The sequence below is a fragment of the Neoarius graeffei genome, chromosome 15 (assembly GCF_027579695.1).
Source record: "Neoarius graeffei isolate fNeoGra1 chromosome 15, fNeoGra1.pri, whole genome shotgun sequence".
In the NCBI taxonomy this organism is placed as follows: Eukaryota; Metazoa; Chordata; class Actinopteri; order Siluriformes; family Ariidae; genus Neoarius; species Neoarius graeffei.
In genome coordinates, this window is record NC_083583.1 from 20061306 (window position 1) to 20077148 (window position 15843).

Genomic DNA, 15843 nt, shown 5'->3' on the forward strand with positions numbered 1-15843 from the left:
CCTTCTGTACACACTCCCCTATGGTAGGTGGCACATCTAATGATGCTGCACTCGCTGGAAGTTGGATAATTGCCTACCGTCAATTTAGAGGAAGAGGAGGGAGAAGAAGGTATCCGAGTTGAAGACGGGTGTCTCAGATAGGTTTGTACATATGCACGCCAATGTGTGGTGTTACTGGTGTAATTATGAACTTATATAAAGTTTCTGAATCATTTTAGCCTATAAGTGTTGTGAGAATATTTAATGCCATATCGAGAGCTGTGTACTAGGCATGCTAAATCATTATAGGCCTACTGCCGTGCCACAGCCTCTATCTTCCCCAACAAGCAGCACGGGAGAGCACCTCCTTAGCACACGTTTATTAAGGCGCATTTTTAGTTTGTTTACTGTATGTTATCATACTTTATGACTTTATTTGAAGCCATACTGGAAATGTTGTAAAATAAAGCAAGTAAGAGATAATATTACAAATGCAAGAAGAGCCATTAGCCACCAAACCTATTGTTTATTTACAGGGTATTTATTTTTTATTATTTATGATGTATGTAATTGCTCAGTTAAAGTAAATAAAGCATGGTCACCTGTAATATCAAAGAACTTGAACTTGTGAATAATTAAAAAAAAAGACAGAGAACAATATACTGAGGAGACAGGGTTTCAAAGAGGGCAAGACAGGTAGAGAATATTTGTCAGATAACAGGCCCTGACGAATGCTCTATTACTAATAAGAAACATAGATAAGAAATAAATTAATAAGAAATATATTAATATAGCTTATTTAAGTATGACCAAAATTTTTAAGCCCAACTTTGTGTGCACATTCCCACCTATGGCCAAGGTTCAGCTTTTTGTGTTTCAATACTGTTCAAACTTAATCATTTTAATGTTTCTTGTAGCACATGCACATTTTGCTTACTGTTTAAGCATTTTATTTGTTCTTTTGCTGTTGATATTTTTCATCTCATCTCATTATCATTATCTCTAGCCGCTTTATCCTTCTACAGGGTCGCAGGCAAGCTGGAGCCTATCCCAGGTGACTATGGGCGAAAGGCGGGGTACACCCTGGACAAGTCGCCAGGTCATCACAGGGCTGACACATAGACACAGACAACCATTCACACTTACATTCACACCTACGGTCAATTTAGAGTCACCAGTTAACCTAACCTGCATGTCTTTGGACTGTGGGGGAAACCGGAGCACCCGGAGGAAACCCACGCGGACACGAGGAGAACATGCAAACTCCGCACAGAAAGGCCCTCGCCGGCCATGGGGCTCGAACCCGGACCTTCTTCCTGTGAGGCGACAGCGCTAACCACTACACCACCGTGCCGCCTTGTTGATATTTTTCCCCATGCCAATCTTCTGCTGAACCCAGTGGTGGGGAAAGCCCTTAAATGCATAATGAATAGTCAGTGAGGGACAATCTTATTTTTTGCAACAGTTATTAAAAACTTAACATTTAGTTTCAATTCAGAAGGTGTTTAGGCTTAGCTGATTAAATATTTTCAAACATGAACTTGCCTTTAAATCTGAAACACAGGTCTATAGGGCTACAGGAACATTGGCAGTCATCTGTAGTTTTCTAGTGTGGGGGCTTTTAAGCCAAAACTTGGTACTTTTGTTGGCCACAAGCTGAAGGCCTGGCAAATCAGGGTGTGTAAGAATGTAGGTATGGCACAGCAGGCCACTCCAAAAATCCACCAGAATGCAGGAACATCTACTAAATCCAAAATCTCTCCCCCCCCCCCCCCCCAATTCTCCATCTCCAGCTGGACGACCCACAAACAAAAGACCAGAATGCAGGGGGACAAGTGAATATCAAACTGAATACAAAATTCCCACTTACTGCATGGTGTGCGGAAAAATTTTGCCGTCAACACCCCCCCCCCCAAAAAAAACTCACTCCAAGGAATTTCGAAAAGTTGGCAGCCCTGGATTTAGGTCTGGACTTTGACTGGGCCATTCTTTGACATGAATATTCTTTGATCTAAACCATTCCATTGTAGCTCTGGCTGTATGTTTAGGGTCATTGTCTTGCTGGAAGGTGAATCTCCTTCCCAGTCTCAAGTCTTTTGCTGCCTCCGACAGGTTTTCTTCCAGGATTGCCCTGTATTTAGCTCCATCCATCTTCCCATCAACTCTGACCAGCTTCCCTGTCCCTGCTGAAGAAAAGCATCCCCATAGCATGATGCTGCCACCACCATATTTCACAGTAAGGGATAGTGTGTGCAGGGTGATGAGCAGTGTTAGTTTTCCGCCACACATAGCACTTTGCATTTAGGCCAAAAAGTTCAACTTTGGTCTCATCTGACCAAAGCACCTTCTTCCACATGTTTGCTGTGTCCCCTACATGGCTTCTGGCAAACTGCAAATGGGACTTCTTATGCCTGTCTTTCAACAATGGCTTTCTTCTTGCCACTCTTCCAAAAAGGCCAGATTTGTGGAGTGTACGACTTATAGTTGTCCTGTGCACAGATTCTCCCACCTGAGCTGTGGATTTCTGCAGCTCCTCCAGAGTGATCGTGGGCCTCTTGGCTGCTTCTCTGACCAGTGCTCTCCTTGCTCGCTCTGTCAGTTTAGGTGGACGGCCATGTCTTGGTAGGTTTGCAGTTGTGCTATACTTTTTCCATTTTTGAATGATGGATTGAACAGTGCTTCTTGAGATGTTCAGAACTTGGGATAATTTTTTATAACCTAACCCTGCTTTAAACTTCTCCAGAACTTTATCCCTGACCTGTCTGGTGAGTTCTTTGGTCTTCATGATGCTGTTTGTTCTTCAGTGTTCTCAACAAACCACTGAGGCCTTCACAGAACAAGTGTATTTATGCTGAGAGTAAATTACACACAGTAGGACTCTATTAACTAATTAGATGACTTCTGAAGGCAATTGATTGCACTGGATTGTATTCAGAGGTATCAGAGGACAGGGGGCTGAATACTAATGCACACCACATTTTTCAGATTTTTATTTGTTTAAAATTTTGAAGACCATTTATCATTTTCGTTTCACTTCACAATTATGTGCTACTCTGTGTTGGTCTATCACATAAAATCTCAATAAAAAACTTTTAAGTTCGTGGTTGTAAGGTGGAAAAATGTGAAAAAGTTCAAGGGGTATGAATACTTTTTCAAGGCACTCTGTATATATATATATATATTCTAGTGTAAGTTGATAACTACAGAAACAATGATGTACTAAGACGAGCGCATGAATATAAATCTGTGATTTGGCTTGTGACTGTCAGAACGAATCAGATTTCAACAGTGCTGTGGAATAGCATAATAAATTACGACTTGCCGAGAAATAATGTTGGCTCATGCAAATGTCAAAGCTAGCATTTGGGAATCACACACAGCCTTGACCTTTAACCTGAAAACTTATATGTTATTTCGTCAGACATTTTGATAAACAGCTCTTCTCTTAGGCAAAGGTGCAGCTCTGGATGCTCATGGTCAGAGTGAGCTGTGAGAGAATAAAGCGCTGTGGTAAACTGCAGCGGTGAACTGTTACTACTAGAGCTGGGACTTGAGCTCAGCTAAACCTTAACCAGACACCAAAAAAGCAACGGGGCAAAGGATTTTGCAAGGGATTAGCGGCAGGCTGCCAGGTCGCTCCTTTGTGTGTAGCTGTCGATGTTGATTTTAAAAGTAACTATGTAAATTACAGAGGGAAATGAATACTTAAATCTGAGTGAAAAATACTGTAGCGAGCGTGCAGCGTGGAAGAAGAGTCTGGAGACAGAAATCTTAGTTTCTCGGTCGTTATCCTGTGCTTCTTGCTCTTGATAGCACTGGCTTGACCGCTTTATTAGCATTCGCTAACACTACTGATGAACGCTACACCGGCTGGAAGGTGACTTCACTGCTGCACTGACTCGCGGTTAAGCAAGTGCTGGCCTTCGAGAGGGCGAGGGCGATAGATTTTTGGCCCCTCCCGCTATAAATCAAAATCTGATTGGTTAATTCATCTGTCACTTCCTACATAAACATACACTGCCACGGCCTTCTGTCCTGGCAATGAAGTCCTAACCAATGATACCCCTTTTCCACCAAATCAGTTCCAGGGCTGGTTCGGGGCCAGTGCTGGTGCTGGTGCAAAACTCGTTCAACTTGTGAGCCAGCTGAGAACCAGTTTGCTTTTCCATAGCTCGCGGTGCTAAGGGAAGCCACGTCATTACGTCGCTGTATACGTCAGTTACGTCGCTACGTTTGCATAAACCTTGGCGCGAATATCGAAGCAAAAACAACACGGAAGAAGCAGCAGCAGCAACAACAACAACAATAATAATGATGGATGACTTTGCGTTTGTACAGCTGCTGCTTCTCGTCGCTTAAAAATGGCGATCTTTCGCGGTCTTGTTATTGTTGTTGGTCTTAACAACTCCGCCCCCCCGCTGACGTAAGCGGTTCTTTCCTCTGGCCCAGCAAAGAGCTGGTGCTAGCCTGGAACCGGTTTTTCTGGCCCCAGAGCCAGTTCTTTGTCAGTGGAAACAGAAAACCCGGTTCCAAACTAAGCACTGGCCCCGAACCAGCCCTGGAACTGCTTTGGTGGAAAAGGGGCATGAGTGAGCCAGCTCAAAACTCTTCTCAGCCTAGAGACAACAAACAAACAAACAAACAAACAAAAAAAATCTCATTGGATAACTCGATTTTAATGTTTTCAGGACAGTAACCCTTTCATTTCTGAAGCAAATTTGATAGCAAATGAGGCCGAATTAGAATTAAAGAGAATAATTATAATGAAATTATGAAAGAAATTAAATATAACATTTGAAATGCTGATATGTTTGGGCCTTCTCTGAAGGCCTAGAAGGTTCCCCTCTGGTAAATTGGCTCTAACTTCTGGCTCTATGCTGTCAAACTTCAACCTGCGTGATTCCGCAATTGCATTCTAATCCAAATATACACCCTTCTAAACCACTGTATGCTCTTAAACACACCTGACAATTTGTTCTCTCTGCCTGTTGGCTTTAACCTGTACTTCTACTGCCTTGTATGATCCTGACATTTCTCCATGAGTCAGTGCCAGATCCTGACAAATTTCTTCTGCTTTGGCTCTCCTCACCTTCCAGACCTGACTGATTGATTGATTTTAATGTTCTACTCTACCGCTCTTCTTTCTGTATCATCGCTGGGAGCTTTCTGCACTTGTGGCCCATTTACAATAATTGTGGATAATCACACATGAACACGCTGAAGACTTGCTCCTCCTCAAAACAGTTTATGTCTGGAAACTATTTTTAGCTCTTTCTGTCTATTCTAATGATTTACAATCTCACGTCACCCAGAGCCAGTGTCTAGTTCCTGTCAAGGTGTTATTCTTGTATCATTGCAGGGAGTTTTTCTGTGCCACTGTTGCCTCTGGCTTGCTCATTAGCGCTCTAAATCTAGATTTCTCGAAAGCTGCTTTGTGACCCTGTCTGTTGTTTGAAGTATTATATATAATTTTTACCTCGTAATGTTTTCATGTGCTGGACGGCCATGCGTAATACAGTCAGTTTGTCCAGTTTACGGGACATGGCATTGCAGGTAGGCACTAGTGAAGCCAGCTCGTCGATGAAGCTGTTCATTTTGTCCCTGCGTCGCTTCTCAATCTGACTGTGAGCCTCCCTACGGAGGGCACAGGAATAAAGAGTCACAAAGCCCTATAATAGGATCCAAATGTTGTCTACTACTACTACAAAGAACACACAAACACACACACACACACACACACACACACACACACACACACAATCTCAAATCAGAAAAAGTTGGGACAACATGTTGAAATTGAAATTAAAACTGAAACCAATGATTTGTAAATCATCTTTGAATTGTATAGAGATCTTGCAGTCACGTGACCAGAAAGTACACAACCGCCATCGTGTCGGTCAAAAACACCGCTGAATACTGCTGCATTCGTGTACAGAATGGATCAATTTCAACCGACGGACTACACGGCTCATTTTTCTAATGAACAGATAACTAGATATATGTCTAAAATAAACGATCTACAGATTTGTGACCCTTATGGCTTTCCGGACGGAGTTTTCACGACCGGATTTTGAACTGCCAGCGGAATACCCGGACGTGTATGATTACCTCATCAACTTTCCCTCGCTGTTCAGTGGTGAAGCACTGCATGCTTATAAATCTCTGGACAGTTATCTTTACAGAAATTCAGGATTTGTCAGCGACTCAGATGTGGCATCTTGTAAACAAGAAAATGATCCTCACTGGATGGGTAAGTCACTTAAGTATTGAGTATAGCACTGACCAGCCGATTATAGAATAGAATAAGGTAATTCCAAATCGTCCGTCTTGTTTACATGGATCTGGCGTTGGAGAGGTAGAGGCTTGGCAGTGGAGATTTGAGTAGCTGTTTTCTGAGCTTAGTCAACAGGCCGGCTCTGCCTGTAGCCTCGCTTTTGCTTCGGCTCCCGGCGCCGCCTCCTTCGCTTTGCTTCCAATAACAATCCACGGAGACCCCACTGGTCTCGCAATCTGGTCTCGTCCGGAATGTTGTGCATGCGATGGAAATCGCTACAAACCGTCATTTTCTGCTGGAAACCAATGTCCTGTAAGTCCATACGGTTGTAGTGGATATTGAAGTCCGGTACAGACGAACAACATGCAAAAATACACACAAAAAACATAAAAACTGTGCACAGGTAGGGAGAGCTTGTAGCCGCAGCCGTTGTAGTAGAATTCTATATAGTAGGGTTTTCCAGAAGAAAAGGTAGAAGTAAAAGCAGAAGTAGAACCAGAAGTAGAAGTAGAAGGCGGAATATGGCGTTTGACCTACAAGATGGCGTCTGTCACAATCTGGATCGGCTGTGACGTCACATGCAAGATCTCTATTGCACTCAAAACAATACAACAGCAAAACACTTAATTCAATTTTGATTCTTGTAATACATTTTAAAAAAAGCTGGGACAGTAAAGCATTTACCAGTTTATAATGTTCCATTCCTTCTCACAACACTTAAAAGATGTTTAGGGACTGAAGACACCAAGGGATGAAACGTTTCAGGTGTTATTTTTGTCCCATTCTTCCTGCAAACAGGTCTTAAGGTGTGCAACAGTACTGGGTCGTCATGGTCATATTTTTCAGTGAAAAATTCGCCACGCATTCTCTGCTGGGGACAGAGGGGACTGGCACCCTCTTCTTCCACAGCCCTGCCTTTGTAATGTGTGCAGAATGTGGTTTTGCATTGGCTTGTTGAAATATCCCTGGAAAAGATGTCTTGAAGGCAGCATACGTTGCTCTAAAACCTCAATGTACTTTTCTGCATTAATGCTGCCATCAAAGGAGTGTAATACTGTGTTCACACTTATACCGGTACGAAAGTGGTATAACTGTATCGATACAAAGTATACCGGTACAGTTTAGTGCGTCTGTCCACACTAGCGAGAAATGTTTGCGGTTTTCTTTCACGGTAGTTGAAATGCGCGTGCGCAAAATGTTTCCGTGGTTACTGAGTAACTTCCTTCCGAGAATATATGGCGGATGAAACAACGTGTGTGTGCTTTTTGTTGTCAATGTACAGTCTGTATTTCTGGTGGTCATTTATTCAGTCGAATTGTATAAAACGCGCGAGGCAGTTGAGAAAGAAACAAACGAATCTCCGTTCTTCACTATTTTATTCAGTGAAGACATCGATTGAGGTGTGTGACTTTGCGCATGCGCATTATATTTGTATCGATACAGAGCCGCTTCATCTGTCCACACTACGCGAAGCGCTACAGTACCGATACTGTACCGGTACGAAACCCATACATTTGTGGGTTTCGTACCGATACAGTTATACCGCTACAGTACCGGTATAGTTGTTAGTGTGGACAGGTGTTGTGGTACGAAAGTAGTTTCGTATCGGTACAAAATCCCTAGTGTGGACAAGGTATAAGTTACCTTTGCCAAGGGCACTGACACAACCCCATACCATCACAGACCCTGGCTTTTGGACTTGTTGCTGGTATCAGTCTGGATGGAATTTTTTTGTCTTTGGTCCAGAGCACATGTTGTCCATTTTGTAGAAAAAACAATAACCTGAAATACTGATTTGTCTGACCACAATATACATTTCCACTGTGTAATGGTCCATCCCAGATACCTCTGAGCCCAGAGAAGTCAACAGTACTCCTGGACGCAGTTAACCTAAGGCTTCCTTTTTGCACAGTTAAGTTTTAACTGGTATTTGTGAATGTAACTCCATATTGTAGTGCTTGACAAAGGTTTGCCAAAGTAATCCTGAGCCCATGTGGTTCTATCAGCTGTAGATGAATGATGGTTCTTGATAAAGTGCTGTCTGAGGGATTAGAGATCACGGGTGTTCAGCTTAGGCTTGCGCCCTTGCCCTTTGCAAACCAAAATTCCTCCAGATTCCTTGAATCGTTTAATGATATTCTGTACTACAGAAGGTGAAATATCAATATCCCTTCATATCTTTCTTTGAGGAACGTTGTTTTTAAACATTTAAATAATTTTCTCATGCATTTATTGACAAACTGTAGATCCTCAGCCCATCTTTGCTCCTCAAAGACTAGGACTTTCCTGGATACTGGTTTTGTACCAAATCATGATTACAATAACCTGAGACCAAATCATGACCAAGACCAGAGTGTATTGAGACTGAGACAAGCCCAAGGCAGGGCGAGACCAAGTCAAGACCAGACCAGCGGGTGTGAAGGGGTGGGGGAGGGGTGACCGACGTTAACAGTAACAAAAATTTTGAATTAGCAAGGAGCCACGTTATTGGTTACATTTGAAAGCAGGAAGATTTACATCCAATCACAGGAATGATGTTAACAAATAAATCAGATAATCTATAGGCAATTTCGTGATATCCCCTACAGTTGTGGTCTCGACCAGTCTTGAAATAAAATCCCGAGTCCTCTATGTCCGAGACCGAGACAAGACTGAGTAAAAATGTGGTCGATTCCGAGATGAGACTCAGACCTTCAAAAAGTGCTCGAGACCGGTCTCAAGTACTACAGCACTACTATCTAAAGCCACATATAGGAGTGAAGATGCAGAAATGTTACCTGGCGTTCTTTATCCGGCCTTGTTGATCAATACAATCCCTGTTAAAAGACAAATTTTAAAAATATTTGACAAAACGAAATTTTAAATCCAATCAGACTACAGGTTTACTAATCCATCAGTTAACATTTTAATTGCTAAAATGTGTGACCACTGTTATAGCTACCTTCCAATTTGCTTGTCCTTGTCCATATCCATACTGTCCCTTGACAGATTATAAAACAAAGTTGAAGCAATTCATTTGGTAATCATTTACATTAAATACAAAAAGGTGAATATCTGGCGAAACCCCAAAAACGTTAAATCAACTTTACTTAACATGTTATCATGTCACGTTTCTTAAAGGTAAACATTTTTCGCTTTGTGAATAAAAATGCAACTGTTGAATGCAAATACTATAATGGTTTGTTTAAAGATCTGTAAAACAAAGCGTTACCTACAGATATGATCTATATTAAAGGAGAACTGAAGGCAATTTTTTTATTATCAAAATTCTATTTCTCTCATTTTATTAAATATAGGAATGCATTTTTGATCGCTATTTTGTCACTGCTATAGCAAGTTATGAGTGTTTGAAATATGCTCTGTAATATATCGGTCCATACGTCAAAGCAATGGCTGTAAACAAGATTTGTTGAGACTTGTGCGAGACATCGTAGGATGCAAGTCAAACGTACAGCGGAAATCAAAGTGACCAACATCTGCCAACGTTGTCAAAAGACGCGCGGGCCCTCCTTCGAATGCTGATGTAATCAAGCCGGGAGTTTTGTTTGTTTTGATAGCAATCAGGAAAGTTTGAAAAAAGTCGGCAGCAATAGTCATTTAAACTTGTTTTTGTGCAATATTCCATCCATCCATTACCTGTAGCCGCTTTATCCTGTCCTACAGGGTCGCAGGCAAGCTGGAGCCTATCCCAGCTGACTACGGGCGAAAGGCGGGGTACACCCTGGACAAGTCGCCAGGTCATCACAGGGCTGACACATAGACACAGACAACCATTCACACTCACATTCACACCTACGCTCAATTTAGAGTCACCAGTTAACCTAACCTGCATGTCTTTGGACTGTGGGGGAAACCGGAGCACCCGGAGGAAACCCACGCAGACACGGGGAGAACATGCAAACTCCACACAGAAAGGCCCTCGCTGGCCGCTGGACTCGAACCCAGGACCTTCTTGTTGTGAGGCGACAGTGCTAACCACTACACCACCGTGTTTTGTGCAATATTTCGTTTGGAAAACAGTTTTCAAAATGGCGGCACTGACACCTGGCTGACACTTGACGTTTCGAAGTCTCGCACAAGTCTCATGAAGATCACGCGGATAAGCGACGCCTGCCGTGGACCATCTCATCTCATCTCATTATCTCTAGCCGCTTTATCCTGTCCTACAGGGTCGCAGGCAAGCTGGAGCCTATCCCAGCTGACTACGGGCGAAAGTCGGGGTACACCCTGGACAAGTCGCCAGGTCATCACAGGGCTGACACATAGACACAGACAACCATTCACACTCACATTCACACCTACGCTCAATTTAGAGTCACCAGTTAACCTAACCTGCATGTCTTTGGACTGTGGGGGAAACCGGAGCACCCGGAGGAAACCCACGCGGACACGGGGAGAACATGCAAACTCCACACAGAAAGGCCCTCGCCGGCCACGGGGCTCGAACCCAGGACCTTCTTGCTGTGAGGCGACAGCGCTAACCACTACACCACCGTGCCGCCCTGCCGTGGACCAAACGAACTAAATTCAGCATGGCTACAAACCGAATAGGCCGATAAGTATAATATTTAATTGCAATTAGTTGCCAATACGAGTCACGATATAAAGTTACTAAAACCGAAACTGTAATTGAATAACACGTTAATTAAGAAATAAAGCAAGTTTAAAAATGACTTCAGTTCTCCTTTAAAAAAAAAAGTGGCTGATGAAAGAATGTTTATAGCTACTGTAACATAAGTAATAAAAGGAACTTGCTTTATAGATATTCCATAACATTAAACGTAACTATAAACTCATTAAAAAAACAACAAAGCAAATAAAACATGGGGCATCCCATTATAGGAAAATAATCAACCTTGATGTGGTAAAAGGGAGGTTGACCTGCCATTTTTGAGAACAATAGAGCTGTAACTTTCTTTATCACACAAAGAACACCATGGCCTACAGGAATGTACAGTAATTCAGAGTTGGACTCACTGGTAGTCGGTGGCACTGCCTTTCCTCTTGCGGGTGTAGTCCAAGGAGGACGTGCTGATGGAACTGCTGATGAGTTCAGTGGAGCTGGGAGACATGAACTCATTCATCGTAGAGGAGATGTCCATTCTCTGGTCTGCCATGAGATCATCTGCAGAAATAAACACACCAATCAGTTGAAGCAGTCGGATAACTGAAGCACTGAATTGGAGAAAAAACAGACGTGGCATTGTAAAATTTACTTTCAGAACCCACCACAAAGATTCATGAGAACTGTCGTTTTCAGACCATCCCATGAAATGTTTATTCATAAACTGCAAAGAACAGAGATTCGAGTGAGACAGTAGGCATGGTGTCTTAAGACAGAGTCAAAATAGGATATTTAATAACAATATCAGCCTGTAACCGAAACATATGCAAGAATAAATGGCACAATCATTAATTCTATCTATCAAAACACAAAGATGATGCACGATTCAAATAGAAATGATTAAAATGGGGGCGGCACGGTGGTGTAGTGGTTAGCACAGTCACCTCACAGCAAGAAGGTCCTGGGTTTGAGCCCAGTACCCGACAGGGGCCTTTCTGTGTGGAGTTTGCATGTTCTCCCCGTGTCTGCGTGGGTTTCCTCCGCAGGCCTAGACATTAAGCATTTACCACCGGTGGCCCGTTGGGCCAGTGGAATTGAAAAGTTACTGGCCCAAATGGAAAATGTGGTGGCCCGAATGCGCACGGTACCCGAACCACAGCTGCCGCAGGCACAGGTGCTTGCACAAAGCAGGGGGTCCAGGGGCCTTCCCCCGGAAAATTTTGATTTTTCAATTCATATTCGTGCATTCTAGTGCATTTTAAGGTGAAATTAATGAAAATAAGATTATTCATATTTTGCTAACATTATTATATCTTTATTGTTTGTTCACATTGATATTTTATTGTTTGCATTTCTTGTTCTATCAATTTCTTAGTTCCATTTAAAATGTCCTTTGTTCTTGTTCTCTGTTCGTTTAACACGTGCTGTTGATTACTGTTTTACATTAACAATTGTTTGTATAAGTTTTAGAATAAGCTAAGTTTTGCCTCACCATGCAACTAACTTGTTTATAGAATAAGCTTTGCCTGTAACCCACCCTGTGTGATGGAGACACATTTTCCTTTTTTGTCATGGTTTCAACTTTGGCTCATATATTCTCAACATTGTAGATATTGAATTCTCACCACTGTAGATATTCTAATAGAAATAGAGGTACAATGAACTTTTTAAATACACCTTTATATAATAGCCACAAGACACACACAGGCCAGTCCCAGTCTGGATGAAAGGTGAGGGTGGCACACTAACCCTCATCATCTCATCTCATCTCATTATCTCTAGCCGCTTTATCCTGTTCTACAGGGTTGCAGGCAAGCTGGAGCCTATCCCAGCTGACTACGGGCGAAAGGCAGGGTACAGCCTGGACAAGTCGCCAGGTCATCACAGGGCTGACACATAGACACAGACAACCATTCACACTCACATTCACACCTACGGTCAATTTAGAGTCACCAGTTAACCTAACCTGCATGTCTTTGGACTGTGGGGGAAACCGGAGCACCCGGAGGAAACCCACGCGGACACGGGGAGAACATGCAAACTCCACACAGAAAGGCCCTCGCCGGCCCCGGGGCTCGAACCCGGACCTTCTTGCTGTGAGGCGACAGCGCTAACCACTACACCACCGTGCCGCCCCAACCCTCATCATGCTGGATTTAAATGGGCATTTTTATTGCCCATGAAGAAGTTTTAGTTCTTAATTAATAAAATATCATGAGAATCATTGACAAACCATACATTTCCTGAAAGGGTGGACTTTGGGGAATAATCTAGTGAGATTTTTGCAAAGCCTTACCTGCTCAGGGGTGATTTATAACCCTAATTACCTGTTAATTAGCTAATTAACAGGTATGCTCAGGTGAGCCAAAAAGGGGTGAAATGTTGTATTTTTTTAATAAGACAAGATATAAACACGGGCGGCACGGTGGTGTAGTGGTTAGCGCTGTCGCCTCACAGCAAGAAGGTCCTGGGTTCGAGCCCCGGGGCCGGCGAGGGCCTTTCTGTGCGGAGTTTGCATGTTCTCCCCGTGTCCGTGTGGGTTTCCTCCGGGTGCTCCGGTTTCCCCCACAGTCCAAAGACATGCAGGTTAGGTTAACTGGTGACTCTAAATTGAGCGTAGGTGTGAATGTGAGTGTGAATGGTTGTCTGTGTCTATGTGTCAGCCCTGTGATGACCTGGCGACTTGTCCAGGGTGTACCCCGCCTTTCGCCCATAGTCAGCTGGGATAGGCTCCAGCTTGCCTACGACCCTGTAGAAGGATAAAGCGGCTAGAGATAATGAGATGAGATGAGATAATATATGGGATCAGATTTAATTTACCACATTATTTTATCTGTTCTTCTATTTCAGTCATAGCAACCAACATTTATACTTCATTCTTTAATCACTAAAAGTTGATACACGTGTAGCCATATTTCTTGGCAGTGTATCCTGAAATTTTGATATTAATATACAAAGTCTGAACGATTTTACACCATCTGAAGCTAAAGCGCGTGTGTTGAAATGCTGTTTTACGATTTGGCGAGTTGTAAACCGAGCGTGACGTCGCGCGCTCTGATTGGCTGCCGAGTTCAAAATGAAGCCGTTCGTTAACACCTGATAGTTAATTTATGCACGATTGTATTTAAACTGTTTACCTGGCATTTGGCCAGGTTGGGGAGCGTGGAGTTTGAACATATTTCTATTTGAATTTCACCGTTCTGATGGTCTCCTTGCCGCAACCGTCTTCGTTTACAAGATGCTATTTTCCTGCCAAAATGACGCTTCTGAACAGCGCCGAACATCTCCGAAGATGCACGAAGACGACACACTCCTGCCGCGGAGCGGAGCGGAGCGTGACAAAAACAAAGATGATGGACCTCGTATCAAAAAGGTGCATTTTATGAACACTTTCTTCACAATTCTGGGTAAAATATGAGTAATAAAATTTGTTAATTTGTATTGAAAATATACTGGCCCGCCCGGGCCACTGTTTGGCCAAATTTAGTGGCCCGAACTGGTCCGAAAGACGTAAAAAACACCGCCGGGCCATCGGGCAAGTGCTAATGTCGAGCCCTGCTCCGGGTGCTCCGGTTTCCCCCACAATCCAAAAGACATGCAGCTTAGGCTAATTGGTGGCTCTAAATTGACCGTAGGTGTGAATGGTTGTTTGTCAGCCCTGCAATGACCTGGCAACCTGTCCAAGGTGTACCCCGCCTCTCACCCCTAGTCAGCTGGGATAAGCAGTTATGGATAATGAATGGATGGATGGATGGGTGGATGGTTTACCAATAATCTGATTTTATTTTGTATTAAATAACAATATATTGCATTATTTTTCCATTTGCAGGTACAGTTTATGTTTTGGAGCATTCGTAAAACAAGTCAACCAGCCTCTCTTTTTGTCTCTCCTGAAGTTAAAAAGACAAAATATCTTGAATATGACCGAGCCTGATATAGCATCACGTCAAACAAATCTGACCCGATTTCCATCAACTAAATGATGGTTTCTGGTTTTCTAGTACGTTATGCAGGGGTTATATAAGGGGAAGGAGCAGGACTTCTTTGGTCAATGACAAATGAGGATCTGCTCTTTATCCTGCATTTACTTTACACAGATCTCCATTTTTCTTCAGTAACTCAAGTGGACTAACACATTAACGCACATCCTCTGAGTATTTACTGAATCATTTCCTGTTCAATGAGAAGCATCTCACAGCAGCCGAGAAACTTCAGGCTCGGAGACTCTCATCATATTAGAAGCAGCCCTGTCAGGTGACAGGAAGTCTTTTGAAAATGAATTTGGAATAGCAGCTGTGAATAAAAGTGCTATTTTATTCTATTCTAGTGAAGAAAAGAATGTGGAGGAACATAACGTGTGAGTCAAATTATTCAACAGCCCTGTTAATGGACAACACAAGGACACAAAGGCAGGTTGCATTAGCAATGAGGAAATAAAAGCCAGCCAGATGGAAGAAAGCCAGAAATGAAAGAAAGGAAAAGCAAAACCTGGGAGAATGTAGGTCAGCTGGGTAATTCTGTTAACACACAGCCTTTTTAAAGACCAACCTTAAGTCTAATCTAGCTGTGACTCTTTGTTGTGCCATGTTCATTTGAAACTCGTCGCCAGTAAGCGAGTTCTGTGCCCGGTCGAGCCAGAGGCTTTGCTTTAGTGATACACTGACATGTAAACAAACCTAACCTCTATAACTGGACACTTTTTTTCCTCATCTAAATATTTTTAGGCCATTATTAAAAAATTTTCTGTTTCCGGTCCACCAGCCGGGTGAGTGCTGTTTGTGCGGTTGAAATTTTTTTTTTTTAACGCCGGTTTTTCGACATTTTTTTCGGGTTCGTAAATCTAAACTCAAACTTGACATTTACGCATTCCATGCAGAATATAAAATCGAATCAGCTCTGCGCATGCGCCGTGCGGCACAAAAAAATGGCAGCCACCATGAAGGAAGGAGATCCGGAGTTTTCAAACATTTGCTTAAAGTGCCATTCCACCATTGGATGTATTCTTTGGCATAAAATACAATATATT

At 42.8% G+C, this 15843-nt stretch overlaps 1 protein-coding gene across 4 annotated transcripts in view; it reads right to left on the reverse strand.

Moving 5' to 3' along the window:
* The window catches only part of LOC132899236 (basic helix-loop-helix ARNT-like protein 1), a 59254-nt gene that overhangs the window by 25254 nt on the left and 18157 nt on the right, over positions 1-15843 (reverse strand). For all 4 annotated transcript variants that reach the window (XM_060940980.1, XM_060940981.1, XM_060940978.1 and 1 more), the window contains 5 exons: positions 11483-11541; positions 11231-11378; positions 9195-9233; positions 9031-9069; positions 5456-5613 (listed from right to left, as the gene is read on the reverse strand). In XM_060940980.1, coding sequence (XP_060796963.1) covers positions 5456-5613; positions 9031-9069; positions 9195-9233; positions 11231-11378; positions 11483-11495 — 397 coding nt within the window. In that variant the 5' untranslated portion in view covers positions 11496-11541. The remainder of the gene's footprint in view (positions 1-5455; positions 5614-9030; positions 9070-9194; positions 9234-11230; positions 11379-11482; positions 11542-15843) is intronic.